This window comes from Lemur catta, chromosome 10, assembly GCF_020740605.2.
Source record: "Lemur catta isolate mLemCat1 chromosome 10, mLemCat1.pri, whole genome shotgun sequence".
NCBI classification, from domain to species: Eukaryota; Metazoa; Chordata; class Mammalia; order Primates; family Lemuridae; genus Lemur; species Lemur catta.
In genome coordinates, this window is record NC_059137.1 from 25,733,988 (window position 1) to 25,753,496 (window position 19,509).

General features: G+C 38.7%; 1 protein-coding gene across 1 annotated transcript in view; it reads right to left on the reverse strand.

Moving 5' to 3' along the window:
• Nucleotides 1-19,006, reverse strand: part of RAD23B (RAD23 homolog B, nucleotide excision repair protein) — a 42,717-nt gene extending 23,711 nt beyond the window's left edge. Inside the window, exons 1-4 of the mRNA XM_045563783.1 lie at nucleotides 18,878-19,006; nucleotides 18,496-18,663; nucleotides 4,374-4,455; nucleotides 2,394-2,473 (exon numbers count right to left, since the gene is read on the reverse strand). Of these exons, the coding sequence (XP_045419739.1) occupies nucleotides 2,394-2,473; nucleotides 4,374-4,455; nucleotides 18,496-18,561 (228 nt within the window). The 5' untranslated portion in view covers nucleotides 18,562-18,663; nucleotides 18,878-19,006. The remainder of the gene's footprint in view (nucleotides 1-2,393; nucleotides 2,474-4,373; nucleotides 4,456-18,495; nucleotides 18,664-18,877) is intronic.
• Between the last annotated feature and the right edge of the window lie 503 nt (nucleotides 19,007-19,509).

The following is a 19,509-nucleotide window of genomic DNA, read 5'->3' on the forward strand; positions in this document are numbered from 1 at the left end:
TAAAGTTTTTCTTCTTGCTTTGGATCTTAATAGCTTTTCCCTCTTTGTAGTAAAGTCATTTCTCATTGTTTCCATAATGCCTTACTATAGCAGCCTTCTTCCCCTTTTGAATAGTTGGCCTCTACTATTAACTTCAATATAAAACCACCATAAATATCATTAAAATCCTATGTAATATAAGAATAGGCTCCAAGTACCTACTCCGCAAATACACACACCTATTCTGAGAACTTTTCTGCTTAATTCTTAGCTGTGGTCCAAATCAGTGGTCACTAAACTTTTTGGCACCAGGGACTGGTTTCATGGAAGGTAATTTTTCCAATGGGTGGGGGGAGCTCAGGTGGGGAGCCACCGTAAATACAGACGAAGTTGCACTTGTTCACCCACTGCTGTGTACACCACCCCCCACTTTCCTAAGTTTCATGGAGGATAATTTTTCCAAGAATGGGGGGAGGACAGGGGGTAGGGAGGAGTTCTGTGGCCCAGTCCCTAACAGGCTACAGACTGACTAAGGGTTGGGAACCACAATTCCAAATAGTCAAGGTTACTGTAATACTAAAGGAAATAAGAGCAATAATAAAACATATCCACATGTGTGACTATCACATTTTCTATTATGTACTATGTATGATAAAATTAGATGAGAAAATACATTATTCACCCTTAAAAAGGAAGGAGATTCTAGCACATGCTACAACATAGATGAACCTTGAAGACATTATGCTAAGAGAAAATAAGCCAGTCATAAAAAGACAAATACTGCAAGATTCCACTTATATAAGGAACCCAAATAGTCATTCATAGACAGAAAGTAAAATGATAGAGGCCAGCAGCTGGAAGGAGGGGGAATGGGGAGTTAGTGTTTAGTAAGTACAGAGTTTCAATCTGGAAAGATAACAAAGTTCTGGAGATGGATGGTGGTGATGGGTTGCAAAGCAATGTAACTGTACAGTATACACTTAAAATGGTTAAATTGGAAAATACTGTTATGTATACTTTACCACAGTTGGAAAAAACAAACTAGATGAGACAAGGTTTCCTCACATGATTTTAATTCTCTATATTTAAAATTTAACATATAATAAAGTACTTAAATGTAGCAAAATCAATATGGTTCTTAACAGATTAAAATAATTTTCAAGTCCAACACATATAAACTGTTTAGCTGTTTTTGTTTCCCAGCACAAAAGTATGCAGTAATTAAAGTGTATTTCTTCAACTCTATTTTCTACTACTATTGATTACTTTGTGACTTTGGAGAAAAATCCACATTTATTCCACTTTTAGTCTTTGATTAAGTGGTTGCAAGTACTGATTTAAACTTACTTTCAGTGCTACAAGCTAACACTGTTCTTTTGCCGATGATGATGATTCAATCCTAAAAATTAACTTCATGAGTACCACTTCTCCATTTGTGTTAACTCTCTACTGCATGATTATGTATCCTTAAATAAACAAGTATATAAATAAAGCAGTCTCTTACAGAATCTATGTTTATTCTCTGCTTTAGAAAAAACTTTTTACTCTATGAATCATCCCCAAAATACTTCAGCCCAATAAATCACAGGAAAGCTGCTGTTTAAAATTTCCTCACAAAAATCACTTCATGGCCGGGCGGGGTGGCTCACGCCTGTAATCCCAGCACTATGGGAGGCCGAGGCAGGCAGATCGTTTGAGCTCAGGAGTTTGAGACCAGCCTGAGCAAGAGCGAGACCCCCGTCTCTACTAAAAATAGACAGAAATGATTTGGACGGCTAAAAATATATATAGAAAAAATTAGCCGGGCATGGTGGCTCATGCCTGTAGTCCCGGAGTTCGAGGTTGCTGTGAGCAAGGCTGACACCACAGCACTCACTCTAGCCTGGGCAACAACAACAACAAAAAAAATCACTTCATTATTTCTTTAATTGCCTTTTCCTTCATTTAATTATAAAAATATATTCCTTCACCAAGAAATATCACGGAAATAATGGCCAAAACTAGAACTTACATGCCTTTTCTGCCTTGAAGAGATTGTCAGGTCTAGTACATAACTTAGCAAGTTCTAAAGCACCTTTATTAAAAACTACAGAACAAGAAACATTTATTTAATTTCTAAGCACATTTAAAAATAATTACATAAGTGAGTGATTTCAGTAATCTGGCAAAAAAATTTTAACATGACATTTTATATTTCAATTATGTTAATTCACATAAAAATTATATTAAAACCACAAATGTATAAAATTAATAACTTTATGGTTGATCCAAGGCAAATTCTTAAAACCTTTAACAGCAGTTAAGTGCACGCTGCGATGGATATGTATAAACTGTGTCCATTATGTGGACTTGGCATCATTAATCTTTAAAAGACTCACACATACAAACAAATATAGAATGAGGCTGAAACTTACTTTTGTCACCATAACCACCACAAAGTTCTTCTCATCAATTTTATATTCTTTGAGAGCAGTATCATCATTGAGAATTTTGCCTAATAAAAGAATAAAATGTTACCTAAGGTGAAATAATCTTTTGTCTTACATGTAACTTAAAACTTTCTATTAATTAATCACCAGCATCAATTCTATTAATTACTACTTTCCCCAATGGAAAACATTAGCCAATCACCCAGGATAAAGATAAATGGAAACACAATAGTTAAAACGACATAAACATTTGACTAAAAGATGTCAAACATATATACTGCATATAAAATGCCAAGCAATTTTAAAAAATGTATTACTTAGGCCAGGTGTGGTGGCTCATGCCTGTAATCCTAGCACTCTGGGAGGCCAAGGCGGGAGGATCATTCAAGGTCAGGAGTTTGAGACCAGCCTGAGCAAGAGCGAGACCTCGTCTCTACTAAAAATAGAAAGAAATTATCTGGCCAACTAAAAATATATAGAGAAAAAATTAGCCAGGCATGGTGGTGCACGCCTGTAGTCCCAGCTACTCGGGAGGCTGAGGCAGTAGGATCACTTAAGCCCAGGAGTTTGAGGTTGCTGTGAGCTAGGCTGACACCACGGCACTCACTCTAGCCTGGGCAACAAAGCGAGACTCTGTCTCAAAAAAAAAAAAAAAAAAGTATTAATTATATAAAAGACTTGCTGGGCAAGAAAATATTAAAGAGGTTGTGAGAAAGGGGAGATCATGAAGACAAAGAAAATTCAATATTGTGATTGCCCAAGGGTCTCCGGCACATAACCTATATTCCTTCCTGATGGGAAGGAGGAGAGAGGAACAAATTTCCTGTTCTCCAAAATACCAGACACCTGACAAATCAGGAACATTCCAGTGCTATCAAAGCAAGATATTAAAAGTACTTCAGAAAATGACATAGAATACAAGAAAAGGCAAGATGCTACAGAACTCAGTAATGCACAAAGAAGTACACAAAGTTGTGGTCAAGCTAACACTCAAATATTAGGTCAGAACAACTTGATGTTTCCTATTCTGTGAATTTAGCTTCCCATCTTTAAAAAGTTATTGACCCAAAAGCTGCAAGCATTAAGACAGAAAGGAATATGGTCTCTATTCTGGATAGCAATGAAAAAACAGGCCAAGACTAGAAACTGGAAATTTGAATTTTATGTCTGCCTCTCTAGGCTTCTGAATTCTGACGTATAAAAACGATGGGGTTAAATCTCGAGGCTAGCATTTCCTCTCAACAGCCTCAGCTAAGAAAATGCCATCCAGAAAAAGACAAGATATACATGGGCAAACAAAGACCCACCTTACTTACATCTACAATGACAGTGTTCAGTATGTCCTTTGAAGAATAAACAGAATTTTCTCCACTAAATTCAGAAATCAAGTCTATTTTTAATATACATTTTCCTGGTTGCCAGTGAGGCTAGTTAAATTTATAATTTCCTATTCATTTCCTTTGCTGCTTTTTTATTGGTCATCCTTTCCTTATTGATTTCTAAGAATTCTATATATTATCTGAATATTAATTGTTTTCCTTCCTGTCAGTTATAGTGTCTTTTAACATGTAAGTTTAATATTCTTCAATTTTGGTTAAAATTTAACTTTACAGAAATGATTCCAAGTATGCTAATAACACAACCAGTATAAATGGTTTCAATTCAACAAATTTAAAAAGCTCAGTTTGACTAAAAACACAAAAGCAGTTACATGATGCTTACAAAAGATAAAACTGAACAAAACTAACATCATTGGATGGAAAAATACATAGGGCAAATGTGAATAAAGAGAAGATTCAATATCAATATCATATTCAAATGACTGCTCTTCCACTGCTTTTATATGTACAATGTTTCTGACAATCAATTTGAATACACTACAATTTGTAAGATAACATTCCTAAAACTAAAATAATACCGCTGCAAGGAAGAAGTAGCATATTAATTATAATGTTTAAGTCATACCTGCATAAATTAATTTTTGACCTGCTACTGGAAAGGCATCTTTTCCCTTTTCAGATTCAATCTTTTCTTTCAGTGCTTTCACCTATAGAGGAAAAATAAAGATTTTTGGGAAAAAGTCTAAACAAAAAAATTACATTCCAGAATCTGAATGAATAATGGAAGATAAAAATTATTCTTAGGTAGGATAGGCATAAACTTCATTTTAACACCATCTGTTACACATAAATAAATTTAAAAAACTTTATTAGTTGACTTGGTAAATTAATTTAAAATAAAGATTTCAATATCAAAGTTTTGATTCTCATAAAGTTTACAGGTTTATTTCCCACAGAGTAAGAAAATAAAGTTCACCAACCTAAAAGGTCTAAGAAATAAAATGGTTTCATCCACAATAGCAAGAATGCTTCAATGTTAAAGGCTAAATGTGAATATTAAAAGGCAAATGATTCCTTTTAAGAGTGTTGTAATGTTTTATTATAATTACCCAGGGGGCCTTATAAAGATCAATTAAAACAATCTCTGAGGGTGGGCCCTGACATTAGTATTTTTTAAAAGCTTTACAGACTTTTACAAAGTCATCCAAGACTGAGAACCAATGGACTATTTAAAAGCTCTTAAACAAGTAGCTTAGCTTCTCTCAGCATCAGTCTCATCTACGAAGTAAGAGGAACTGGAATAGATGACCTTCATGGTCTTTTCAGTTCCTAAAATATTATGACAATAGGCTCATTATGATGTATTTAGAAAACAAGTCTAATGAGGCTGGGCAGTAGGTTGTGCCCGTAATCCCAGCATTTTGGGAGGTCAAGGCAGGAGTATTACTTGAAGCCAGGAATTCAAGACCAGCCTGCACAACATAGCAAGATCTTGTTTCTACCAAAAAAAAAAAAAAAAAAGAGTCTAACCATTTCTTCTTTAAGTGATAAGAAAAGAGGGTGGCATAGGCACAAGAATCAAGGGGGGAAATTCCATTTCCTTCAATTTCCCAGAATACTTCTGAAAATTGTCTAAATTAATAGTTTTAAGTTTTATGTAAAGAACTGTCTGAGAGGCCGGAGGATCACTTGAGGTCAGGAGTTTGAGACCTGAGCAAGAGCTAGACACTGTCTCTACTAAAAATAGAAAACTTAGCAGGGCGTGGTGGTACGCGCCTGTAGTCCTAGCTACTTGGGAGGCTGAGGCAGGAGGATCATTGGAGCCCGGGAGTTTGAGGTTGCTGTGAGCCAGACTGACACCACCGCACTCTAGTTGGGGTGACAGAGCGAGACTTGTTTCAACAACAAAAATCTGTATGACAAAAAGGAATACAAAGATAGGACTCCTTTGTACAATAAAAAAGTAATGGTGCGTACCTCAAAAATAAAAAGAAAGTTTATTTAGTTTCAAGTACATTAACATATGCAATTTCACATAATCCTCAAAACTCTGAGACCAATGGAAATACCACCCACTCAATTTTCTATATGAAGAAATAGGAATAAAGAGGTTAAATCATCTGCTCCAAGTCACACTGCTACTTACTGATAGCAGGAACCCGGAGCCATCTGTTATGCTTTAAAAGCATAGTATTCTGCAAATACTTTGTGAATCACCCTTGCTACACTGATCTTCCTGAAATGGGTATCATCACTGCTATTCTGATGTTCCGCAAAGGAGAAATCTATCACAAAAATCTCAGTCCACTATTTTCCACTGTTCTGAATTTCAGAGGCAAAACTAACACAAGTAAAAACATTTTAAAGCCACACATTAGATTTGCAAAAAAAGTAAGACAATGTCAGTTTTATTGCTTTGTTGTTGTTTTAGGAAATAGTTAATTTTCACAAAAATATTAATTATAACATTTAAGGAATTTATTATTTTTAAAAGAAGATTTAAAAATTTCTCAGTTTTGATTTCTAATATGGTAAATATCAAATACAAACACACAGACAAAAGTTATTTTGGAGTCTTCAATAACTTTTAAGTATAAAGGAGTCTTAAAAACAAAAAGTTTGAGGACTGCTATTCGTCATGCTAAATGACTTGCTCAGTCAACTAAGTGATGGCAGAATGTGGGTAGAACACTCAGTGGTGAATGGTAAATTTATTTTCCAACTTTTTATTTATAGAGGGAGAATAGAGGATACAGTATTTGCAAATATGATTACTTGGTGAAAACTACAAATTACAGATCACTTGTGTCTCTGTGCAAACTCAGTTTTCAGAATAGTATATAGTGGATGCTCAATTATCATATGCTGAATGAATAAATGAACACAGCATAAAAATGGAAGAAAAAAATATATGAAGCAAAAAGTAAAATAAATAACGAGGATTATCTCAATCCTGACAGGTTAGAATGAGGGAGGTAATTAAGACAGATTTAATATATACCATATAAAGTTCTCTGTTCAACAGCAACTGTATTTGTATTTCCAGCACCCATACAGTATTTTTAAAATTTAGGCCACAAAAAGTATTTCACTGTTATTTCTAAAAGCCTAAATAAATAATGGACCTACTTTCTAGTTTTGTATATCAAAAAATAGAGACGGGACAAAAGTAACCCCCCTACAAAACCCAATAAATTAAGAAAAATTGGACCAAAAAACCCTCTAATCATTTACTACTAAAAATCTTTTCTTCCAACGTAATGAAAAATGTGATTAAAGATCATTAAGATAACAATTGAGAACTCTGTACACAATACTTGTATCATTTGGCTAAAGAAATAATCATAGGCTAGCACTAAACATTTTTATTCAACAAAGAAAAATTAAGCTAAGCATACAACTCAAAACAGAAAAATCAAGACAAATAAAAAGAAAAATGCAAATAAAAGAATAAGGAAAAAGCAAAGGTACAAAACTCTTCTTGAGCTAACAACAACAACAAAAAGGACAAGTAACAGAAGAAGCAATTCACAATTACAGTCACACAGAAAGTTCAACCTCATTAGTAACCAAAAACACAAATGTGATGTCACATGTCATTAATCCAATAGACTGTTATACTGGAAAAGACTGTTTTGAACAATTCTTGGTATAAACAAGTATGAACAGACATATTCTCAGAATGAAAGTATTAAATGATTTAAATCTTTGAGAGCAACATGCCAAACTGCCTCAACATTGTTAAAGAGAAGGGGGGCATTTGACCCAACACTACCACTTCTGGTAGTGTAGCAAGAAAATAACTCAACTCAACTTTGGAACCAGGTTCACTGACCTGTCCAAAATTCTGGCATTGTTCCTTAAGCACAACACAACAATGATCTTTACTTCCAATCCATTTAAGTCACCTACTCACAGGACACAGGCTGAATGCTGTCATCTAAAAACTGTTCCAGCTTTGAAATTGTAAATGATCGATCTCCTATTCCTACCAGTTCCTAAATAACTGTTCACTACATTTGCTCTTGAACCTCATTAAGACTGTGGTTCCTAAAGTCTCTTACATTTACTTCTATCTTCTCTATTAGTTCTATTCCACTTATAGAACACTGCCAATGCCCCTATTACCTTATTCCTAATATCAAAGACTCCCATGTCTTTCTGCTGAGCCTCCCAGGCAAAATTCCACATTTGGACCAATATAACTGAATTTATTTCCATCAGTATTCAACCACTAAAATTCATTTCAATCACTCGGTGGTGTCTCACTAGCCTATCTCACTTAGCTAACAAATCTTAGCCATTTATCTAACAGACCACCTGTCCACATTTATACCCAGTTTTTTAAATGCTATTGAAGAAAAGTAAGGACACACTCAATCCTCTGTTCCCCAGGGTTAGCCCTCCCCTCTATTCTCCCAAAGGATATTTCAAACCTGCACTCTGCTGTAAATCTGATTCTCAACACTCTCCTCCTCTCTGCAGATGATCACTTTCTACCTTACTCAAAACACAGAAAACATGAGAGGAACTCATTCTCAACTTTCTGCCACCAAACTGACATACTTTCTTGCGTTCAGACCCACCTAATAATCTCCTTTCCACCTATTAAATGAAAGAAGCATCCTTTCTTTCAAACCTAATTCTGTCCACGTGTCCTCTGGTTTCCCCTCCAAGTATTCTCCAGCACTTTGCTAGATTCATTATGTCTCCTTCCCTCCCACAGCTTTATTTTCAACCACTCCCTCAAGGCCAGTTCATTTTCATTCACACTTAAATGGTCCCAAGTCTCTATGACCTTAAAAACAAAACAAAAAATACTACACAACCTCTTTTCTCTTAACTACACTCTCTCCTCCCCTTAACCTCACAAGTATTCTTCAAAAAATCAAAAACACAGTCTTCACTTATTTGTTAACTCCACACCCACTACTCAAAAGATTGCAATACAGTGCTGATAAAACAGAAGCATGGATTTCTTATTTTATGCTGCTTATTTTCTCTGGTACTGCCTACCCCCATAATTCCATTAAGACTCCTCTTACCAACATCACTGAATTCTGCAATAAAAAGATCATCATTATCACACCTTTTCGTACTGCCATCCCTTGGCTTCCATGATGCTATACTTTTCTGGTTTTCCTACCTCTCTGTTTACTCTTTTGTGAAATCCTCTTCTTTGACTAGCCCTTTAAGTGTTACTTAGATTTCCAAGATAATCCATTCTATCTACTCCTAGTTTTAATAACAATCCAGATCCCATCTGTATTTCTAGCCCAGCAGCTCTTCCTGACCTTCAGTTAGGCAGAACTCAATTTCTACTGGATACCTTCACTTGAGGTCCCAGGGCATTTCAACCACAACGTATGTGCTGAAGAATAGCTTTTTGACTAGTTTGCCTAAATCATCCCTAGCCCAACCAAATTGAGTGTATGTTTGAGATATCTCCACATGTATTCACCATTAAATTGGAACTAATTGACCAACACTTATGTGCCCATACTGAAATAACATTCTTTGGAAATCAAGCAGGTGAGGGGGGAAAGAGGGGATGGGTAAATTCACACCTAATGGGTACAGCACACGTTATCCGGGGGATGGGCACACTTGTAACTGACGCAAACGGTACAAAAGCAATTTATGTAACCAAAACATTTGTACCGCTTCAATATTCTGAAGTAAAAAAAAGGAGACAACTATAAGATATCACTGAACCAAATGTGCAGTGGTGTAGGCAGAACAATGCCTACACTGCATGCTTGAGATATCAAAATGTTATATGTTTGAGATATCAAAATAATATCTTATAACTTATATTCCCACAATACTAGTATGATGCAGTATGTCAATTTTCTTACACAGCACTTTGCGTAAGATTTCTAGAGCCATTGCTTGTTGATTAGGCCAGCAATTGAACATTCATGTAACAACTGCGCTTCCTCAATGCTACAGTATATTTTTCCTTATTACTTTTGTAACTATGTTGAACTTTATTACTGTTATAACTATTGTAACTATGCGTAGTAAAAAGAATTATTTAAGCTTTAATGGGTAGCCCTGAAACATAAAACCCAAATGAACAAATGCTAACGTGTGTCACCCACTTGCCATGTGCCGGGCAGTGCACCAAGAGCCTCACAATAATTAATTCTTTTAACCTGTACTACACCTCTATGAGGTTGCAGCAGCCAGCCTCCAAGATGGTCCCCAATGGCCCTTGTCTCCTGGTATTCAAGTCTTTGTAAACACCCTCCCCATACTGAATTATGGTTAGTCAACAAGAGCAGTAAAATACTGCCAACGTGAAAGCATGCAACATCCGAAGCTGGTTTACATATATATAAAGGCTACGCCTTACTCTCTTGGGTCACTCACACCAGCAGAAGCCAGTTGCCATGTCATGTAGACCCTCAGCCTGGGGAAGGGCCTTTGTGGAGAGGAACTGAAGGCTCCAGTCAACAGCCAGCACTAAGCTGTTAGCCACGTGAGGGAGTCACTTTCGAAGGGAACCCTCCAGCCACAGCTAAGCCTTTAGATGACTGTAGCCCTTAATACAACTTCATGAGATCCTGAATAAGAACCACAGAATTAAGCCACCCCTGAATTGCTAACTTACAGAAAATTATGAAATAACGAATGTTTAATGTTTTAAACAACTAAGGCTTGTTTATTGCACAGTAATAGGTAACTAGCACATATGTATGTACTATTAATATTATTATCCTTGTTTTCTGGTGACGACACTAAGGCATATGAAATAGAAAGGTTATGTACACAGGCTCTGGAGGCAGACTACCCAAATTTGAATCCTGGCTAGTTACTCATATGGAAGTTGATAATTGTGAATAGCAAATACTATTTGTGAGCACTGATCAGGCATTTTTAAGGCAACCTGCCAGCATTCAATCCAATAATTCCACACCTAAAAATCAATGCTAGAGAGATGCTCACACAAATACTTCAAAGACAGATGTACAAAATATGTACACTACATCACTGTTTATAATACTAAAAACTGAAAACCCTAAATATCAGTCAAGGAGAAATGGTAAAGTAAATCACTGCACATACATTCATTTGAATACCATGCAATATAATCAATAAATGAAATATAACTATCTTTGAGGGAAAAAAGCTAGTTGCTATCTAGGCGCAGTGGCTCACGCCTAGCACTCTCGGAGGCCAAGGCAGGTGGACTGCTTGAGGTCAGAAGTTCAAGACCAGCCTGAGCAAGAGTGAGACCCAATCTCTACAAAACATAGAAAAATTAGCCAGGCGTGGCGGTGTGTGCCTGTAGTGCCAGCTACTCGGGAAGCTGAGGCAGGAAGATCACTGGAGCCCAGGAGTTTGAGGCTGCAATGAGCTATGATGATGCCACTGAACTTTAGCCAGGGCAATAGAGCAAGACTGTCTCAAAAAAAGGGGGGATGGGGAGCTAGTTGCTAAGCAATTTTTTTTTTAAAAAGCAGTGTAGTTGTGTTTATGTATTATTTCAAAAAGGACTAGAAGGATATAGAGTCTACAGTTGCTACTTAGGCCAGGGGCAAAAGCCTTTTCCTTTTTACTTTATATATTGTATTTATTAACAGCCTGGATTATTTTGCTAATTTAGGAAAAACCGGAGTTTAAAGAAAAAAAAGAGAAATTTCATTAAAAAAAAAAAAAGGTCTGAGGCAGTTCTAATACTATATAGCCTAATTAATTAAAAAGTAATAATAGCAATTGAATTTTGGCAATCAACCATTAGCAAAAGAAGAGATTCTCAAAGCCAAATATATTTACTAAAGAATTTCATAGATTTACACTGCAGGCAAAGCTTTGTCCTTTTTACTTCTTTGGGTATTATTCTTCCACTTGAGCAACTGGCACCAGCACCAAGAATTATTTCTTAAATTTCTCCCCCAAAGTAGGTTCCTGCTAATTCTAAAAATACAATTTATTATAAAGATATCAGCTGGCTTCAGTGCAAACAGAAAAATCTCTCCACTGGACCCAAGGAATGAAAGAATATAGTACAGAAAGAGTTTTTTTTATTGAAACAATAACTGACAGTATAGTATTAATTATGTGAGAAGAAACAGACAGTAAACAAAGGCAATCCTCAAATTGGGGTTATGATTCAAAAGGCTATTATTTCAAATATATGATTTGAAACCCAGAGCCCATTTTTCCCACAGAAACTATGTAAAATGGTATTTAGTCTCTTAAGCCAAGGTATACATGCCAACTTGATCTAAAATCTAAATATTCCTAACAGTATGATTTCAACAAGACCAAAAGAGACACAGGAATCTGGAAACTTAGTTTAAGTAGAAATCCCAAGATACCTGTAACTTTTAAAGTTTCTATAAAGGCAAAGAATGGATTTCTCTAGCGCACTTGCAAGAAAAAGCTGCCCACCAGAAGAAGAGTGTGTGTGGGGGGAGGGGGTGACAACAATTTTATCTATCTGTTTAAGCATCTAGGACCTTTTTGTGTACATTAGTCTTTTGTAGCTGGTCTACCTCCTCTGCTGGAATAGGTTTATATAATGTTTAAAAGGTTTATAAAGTTCATTCAGTTGTAAAATTAGCTTTCGAGACACTACAGAAGGAATTTATCCAAACTTAAAAGGAACAGATGGTGTAATGTCCTTCAGAAAGATTCACTGTGCTATACAGCAGGCTTAAATTCAGTAAATTTCTTTTAAAAGTTAACAGAAATTCTATACACTACCCAACAAAATAATATCAATTTTCAAGCCAAAATGGCAGAACTTTGTTCACTGTTATTACACACTTTTAAAAATTGCTGATTACGTCAAACTGAGAGAATGAGAACATCTCATTCACAGAAACCTTTCTCAGAAAGGATCAAAACAAAGGAAAAAAATGACCAACATAAAGGAAAACTGATGAAAGCAGGATTTGTTTTAAAAAACTGCATAAGTTATTTTTAATTTCACAATTCACGAAATATTTTCAGGCCCATGATCTCACCTGATTTTCACAATAACTCTAAGGAAGCCAAGTCAATTATTATTACTCCCATGTTACTAATGAGGAGATTATTACAGTCTTGTGCTCAAGGACACAAGACAAGGACAAAGCAGGGAGAAAACTCCCTTTTAGTTTATGAATAGTATACTTTCAGTTGCTACTTTCAGCACTAGTATCCTGCTTTTACAGACGAGGAAACAGGCACATACTGAGTAACTTGCCAAAGGTCACACAGCAAGTGGTACAGCCAATTCTACCTTCCAAAATATATTCCAATTCTATCTACTTCTCTCCATCTCTACTCCTATTACCCTGGTTCAAGGCGCAATTGCTTAAAACCATTGCACAAGCCTCTTAACTGATCCCCGTTTTCACTGTTTTTTTTTTTTTTTTTTTGAGACAGAGTCTCACTCTGTTGCCCAGGCTAGAGTGCCATGGCATCAGCCTAGCTCACAGCAACCTCAAACTCCTGGGCTCAAGCAATCCTTCTGCCTCAGCCTCCCGAGTAGCTGGGACTACAGGCATGTGTCACCATGCCCGGCTAACTTTTCCTATATGGTTTTAGTTGTCCGGTTAATTTCTTTCTATTTTTTAGTAGAGACAGGGTCTCACTCTTGCTCAGGCTGGTGGCGTGAGCCACCACTCCTGGTCTGCTTTCACTCTTGCCCACTCTACTATCCGTTCTCCACCAGCATCAAAGTAACCTAAAAGAAATGTTTCCCCTTAGGCCGGGCGAGGTGGCTCACGCCTGTAATCCCAGCCCTCTGGGAGGCCGAGGCGGGTGGATCGCTCAAGGTCAGGAGTTTGAGACCAGCCTGAGCGAGACCCCGTCTCTACTAAAAATAGAAAGAAATTGTCTGGCCAACTAAAAATATATAGAGAAAAAATTAGCCGGGCATGGTGGCACATGCCTGTAGTCCCAGCTACTCGGGAGGCTGAGGCAGTAGGATCGCTTAAGCCCAGGAGTTTGAGGTTGCTGTGAGCTAGGCTGATGCCATGGCACTCACTCTAGCCCGGGCAACAAAGTGAGACTCTGTCTCAAAAAAAAAAAAAAAAAAAATGTTTTCCCTGCTTATAAAAGCTTTCTATTTTACCTTGAAAAACCCTAGCCTACAAAGCCCTACATGCTCTGACCCCTTGCCTAACTCTCTAATCTCTATCCCTCACCTTAGCAATACAGGCCTTTTTTTTTGGATTCCCCACACACACTCAAACTCTTAAAGGTCTTTGCCCTGCCTTTTCCCTACAGAAAACACTCTCCTCATCTCTTACTGTTCATTATTATTCAGATCTCAGCTTAAAAGTTACCTTATTCAGAAAGGCCTTCCTTGACTAGTCAATTTAAAAGTAGCCACCCAGTCAAGCATTATCTCATCACCTCATCCTATTTCAATTTTCTACACAGCACTTACCATTACCTGGTTCTTTAAACTTGTTTTTTTGACTGTTTTATCTCACTAGAATGTACACACCATGACAGCAGGGCTTGACATCTAGTGTATCCAACAAATATTTGTTAAATAAATAAATCAACATGCAAACGCACTACACTGAGGAATCACTGACAGTTCACCAGAAGAATGTATTCAATTTATTCAAAAGATCTTTATTGAATGGCTACTGGGCAAAAGCCTGGTAAAAACCATGTCAGATTTCCCAGTTTCTTCCTGTATTTTGTTCTACCAAAATGCCAAGAACCCTTAATTTCACCTCTGTGATATAGTTATTTTAATATATTTACTATTTAATGCTTTAATAATCTAGGAAATTCCTATAATATGGCACTATATCTAGCATGACTATATCGAAAATGTAATAAACCACAATAGGAACTATTCACTAGTAAATGACAGCTAGCAAATACTGTACACAGAACAAGTACTAAAGCAGTATTTTATAACAATCACCAACATTACAGAGATAAACCACAAAGTGAGGTTAATTCTTTGCAGTACACTAAATACACTCTTTATAAAAATTAAAACTACTGTACCTTTACAAGTCTCTTATCAAAAATATCCTATGTATATACAGTTTTAATGCCCATATAGTAATGAAATCACATTTCAGCTTTTGCACTTAAAGTCTAATCTCGAGTGTACTGGGTTTTTGTGTGTTTTCAGTTATTCAAAGCACATAATCTGTGTGAACAGTTACCAGGTTGAAGGATTATCTGTGTAACACATACTCTTTCCTGTCATCATTTCAGTGATGAAATAATGTACTGTAGTGCAATTATCTCCAAATTCTTATTTTTTAGCCTGCCTTTCTTAATTAATGGCTTTTAAGTAACAGCAATACCAAAAACTGACTGACTTTGGATCTGAGCTTAAAAACTCAGGGCAAAGACCTTTAAGGGTTTGAGTGTGTTTTGGGAATCCAAAAAAAGGCCTGTATTGCTAAGGTGAGGGGTAAGAGATTAGAAAGTTAGGCAAGGGGTCAGAGCACGTAAGGCTTTGTAGGCTAGGGTTTTTCAAGGTAAAATGGAAAGCCTTTATAAGCAGGGAAAACATTTCTTTTAGGGTTACTTTGATGCTGGTGAAGAACGGATAGTAGGGTGGGCAAGAGTGAATGTGTATTGCATTTCCCTCTAAATGTCCATCACACCAAAGTTCAGAATTAAGAATTTTATAGCAGTAGTGGTCTATTAGATACCTCAGAACGCTTTAATACGTATGCTACCTAAATTTCTCCCACAATTTTTAAAGTAAGTCATCTATTTAAAATAGAACACATAGTGAAGAAAATCTCTTAGCAATGGTCTCCCCACTCCACACATACCATCTTTTCATTTGGTTTCCATACTGTTTCAATATCTTTTAAGAAGGGATGGATTACTCTAGCAAAAATTAAAAAGACCTTTGTAAAGGTTAACACTAAAAGCAGTGATCATGAATGTACCATGGTAATGGTCAAGTAAATGGTACAAAGTGGCTAATAAGCATAAGAAAGTTTTAGTGGTTAAAAGCAGGGAGGAACTATCACCTTTCAAAAACTGGAGCGGAAAAAAAACACCTTAAAAACAAATTTTTTGCTTTTCCCACTGTGTACATGCCCTACTCTCTAGCCACTGAGTTTCAGTCAATAAGGATCTCATAAGACCCAGACCATGTCCTAAATGTCCCTGCACTCCTCCAGTCTTGCCAGCAAAGCTCACTAAACGTTTACTTGTTCAGCAAATGAATCACTCCCATGATTCTGCTTATATTGCAGTCCTTTCTTCCATTTTTGTTCATGCTCATCCCAAGCTTGTGAGAGTTTCTATAGTGGCTACCTTAAATTACTTAATTTCCTTAGTTCCTTCCAGGTAAAAATCAAACAAGGACAAACTTTTTGAGCAGTCCAAATACAGGTCTCAGAGGCCCAATCTGTTCATTTTAGATATTGCTATAGGTCTCACTGAAGTCTTATCTTTTCTTTACTTTAGATCTATTTCTAATATCCTTGGTTACCCAGTTCTCACAACAAATCAGAAACAGGACACTTAGTGTTGCCCTATATTAATATAATTTTTACTGTTTCTTTTCTTACTGGAATTCTAAAGTACTGTATCAAAAATAAATAAATGGAATTAAAACAGTTGTCTTAAAAAACACTTCTGAAACTTAAAGCCATAAAAATAAAAACGGATGGGTCATTTAATGTAAACATTCTTAAATGTTTTAATTTCTTGCCCTAGACTACTAGTATTAGTTTTTTTCTTTCTTTCTACGATAGGGTCTTTACAAAGGTAATAATATTAATAGTATTAGTTTTTATGTTTATATTAATAGCAACAAAATTATATTTACATAAATAGCAACAAAAGCTGAAGAAGCCACTGTGTAACAATGAGCTTTCTGGAAAATATATTTCTTGAAGTATAACATATTACATTCTCTTGGAAATAAACTGAGAAACCACAAAAATAGTTAAGAATTTATACAATAAAGTGCCTAAAGAGTTATGCAAGTCTTATAGAACATAAATATTTCAGTGGAACTGTAGAAAGAGCCACTGTATAATTTTAATAAACCCACAGATAATTCCTTCCCACCAAAATCCTTTAGGTTTCAATTCTGGAATTATTCTGAGCATTATAAGCTGATAAAGTTAGTGTGGCACCAACATTTACTATCAAAAAAACCAAAGTCAAATAGGCATTTTATGTAGATTGTCTGAAATCATTAAACAGACAACCCCATTTTAACTTTTATCCTTCAACTTATCAGTATGTACTACGTCGTAAAGAAACATTAAAGAAGGATTTGATTCTAATTGAAATATCAATCCACAGGATGTTGTCAATTACTTCTGAGGGCACTGAAAAGTTTCTCATGTATAACATATCTACCGTACCTTTAAGAATTTATTGCACAGCATACATCGATCTACATATAATGAAATATTTTGAAATCAAATAATTTTGTGCCACAACTCCCAAAAGGCTGGGAACTCTCCTTGTTCCTTAAAGACGTAGAAAACTTTAGATGATTAAATGAGATAGGTAAAACATAACACTGTATCTTCACTCAAAGGTATCCAGTGTTTAAATAATCGATTCCATTTATTGACCACCAACTAAATATGTACCATTTAATCCTCACACAAGGCAGGTATTATCCCTAAGACACAGAGGATGAAACTAAGAGTTATTTGCCCAAGGTCATAGCAAATAAGAGCCACAGATGGAATTCACCTCTGTTTAATTAACACCAAGGCCCCTGATCTCCACTCAAAATAAAATCAACTATTTTTTAAAATACAGATGGGTAGAAACTTGCTGGTTTGAACTTAGCATTATGACAATATTAACGGTGTATTCCAGAACATAAGCAGTAAATTTACACTCATGGTATTTTTAGATTCTTGGCATAAAGTTATATTGACTTCAACAGTTTCTCTTTTTGCAGTCACAAATACAGAATAATTTATAACGCAGACTTCTTAAGTGTTTAAGACTTTAACTGCAGAAGGAATTCAAAGTTTTTATGTTCTTTTTCCCCTTGAAATGCTAACACAGGACCCGTTAAACCCGGAGTTGGTTTGAGCCTAGATTTGAAGGGCTCTAATGCAAAAATTTTCACCACCAAGAGGCCTCAAAGTGCAATCTATGCACTTTGGGTATTGATTTGGTGGCGGGAGGACGACAGCAGAACCATTCAAGATACATGCAAATAAAAGGGTTAACAAATTCTAGAGGGAAGGGGGTAAAGAATTCATTTTCACCACCACTCACCTCTCTCTCACGGCGGCAGACGAAACCTGATACTTTTTAAGGCTCATCATCTCGGGTTACCAACGCTTAGACCTCTGCGCCTCACCAGGTCCACACAGGCGTAGCGGCGAAGCCTACACCTCCCTCCCCCACCTGTGCAACCACACCAAGAAGCCAGGCTCCACCGCCCAGGCTGCCCCGACCTCCCCTCCCCCTCCGGCCACACTACTGCAAGCTCCCAGACCCAGGCCTCCAGTGCCCCGCGGGCGTGTGCTCCACGCCATCTGCCACCAGGCCTACAGCGTCCGGCCACTGCTTCCCCCTTCTCCTACCACAAAGCCTGCAGCCAACGCGGGAGGCTCAGGGCCGGGCCCCCGGGCCCCAGGCCCGCGCTCGCCGCGCCCTCCAGGTGCTCCCGAGGAGCCCCCCACTGGGGCGCACCGCCAGGCCCAGCTCCCCGGCCCGCGCGCAGCTGTCCCCCGCCCAGGCCCGGCGGGCCCCTCACTCTCCCAGCGGCCCGCACGAGGCCACCCCCGCCCCGCCTCGGGCCCCGCGCTCCCCGCCGCTCATACCGTCTCCTCTGGGTCGATGTCTATTTTGAAGGTCTGCTGCTGGAGGGTCTTCAGGGTGACCTGCATGGTGCCGCCGCGCAGCTCCGCTGCCGGGCCTGCGCCGGGTGGTGGCCGCTGGGCGGGGTCTGTGGCCTGGCGGGGCCCGGGGTCGCCCGCGCTCCTCGCGCTCTGGGGAAGAAGGCGGTGGGGGTGGGGGCTTGTCACATTCGCCCAGCAGAGCGGCCTCTCCCCCCGTCGCCCCGGGCCGCGCCGCTCTCTTCGCGACTGCGGCCTTCCCCGAGAGCTCGGGCCGCCGTGCTTCCTCACGCCCCGGGCGCCGGCCACTGAGTCTGCAGGAGGCGCGTGGGGCTCTGCGAGACAAGCAGAGAATCCGCTAGCTCACCACAGGATGGTGGCCGCCATCATCGTGACTCGCCGAGACGTGCCCCCTCCCCCACCCGAAAACCTGGGGGATGGGGCCGGGCTGGAGAAGCGCGCAGGCGTAGGGCGCGGGCGAGACCGTGCGCAAGCGCGGCCCAGAGCTCCGCCCCGGAATTGGGGGGCGGGGCGGATTGCGCCTCTGGAATGTCAGCGGCCTGAATCGGGCGTGCGCAGGCGCAGACCGTGGGCGTCGGGGGCTCTCGGGGCTTCCTCGTCGAGTCTCCAACCCGGGCATTCTCTTGGCGCCGCCGCTCCGCCTACGTCCGACTCCGCCCGGCTGACGAAGTTGCGCAATCCGTAGCCGGGGAAGCGCTACGTGGAGACCCGACTGAGTGGTTGCTGAGTCCTGGAGCTGGGGAGCTAGAGGGCGGTAGGTGGGGCGGAGTTTCAGTGAAAGTTGATGGTGGTAACCACAGCAATGGGCCTCCACTTGCGGGGCGCTTGCTGAGGGCTGAGCCTTCGTGGTGTCCACTGCTTCTTTAATCTGAGAGCACAGACCCCAGGGCCGGACTGTCTGGCTTCAAATTTTGTCTTCTCTCACTAGCCTTGGGACGTTGGGCCTAAACAGGAGAACCGATTTAAAGCGAAGGTCAA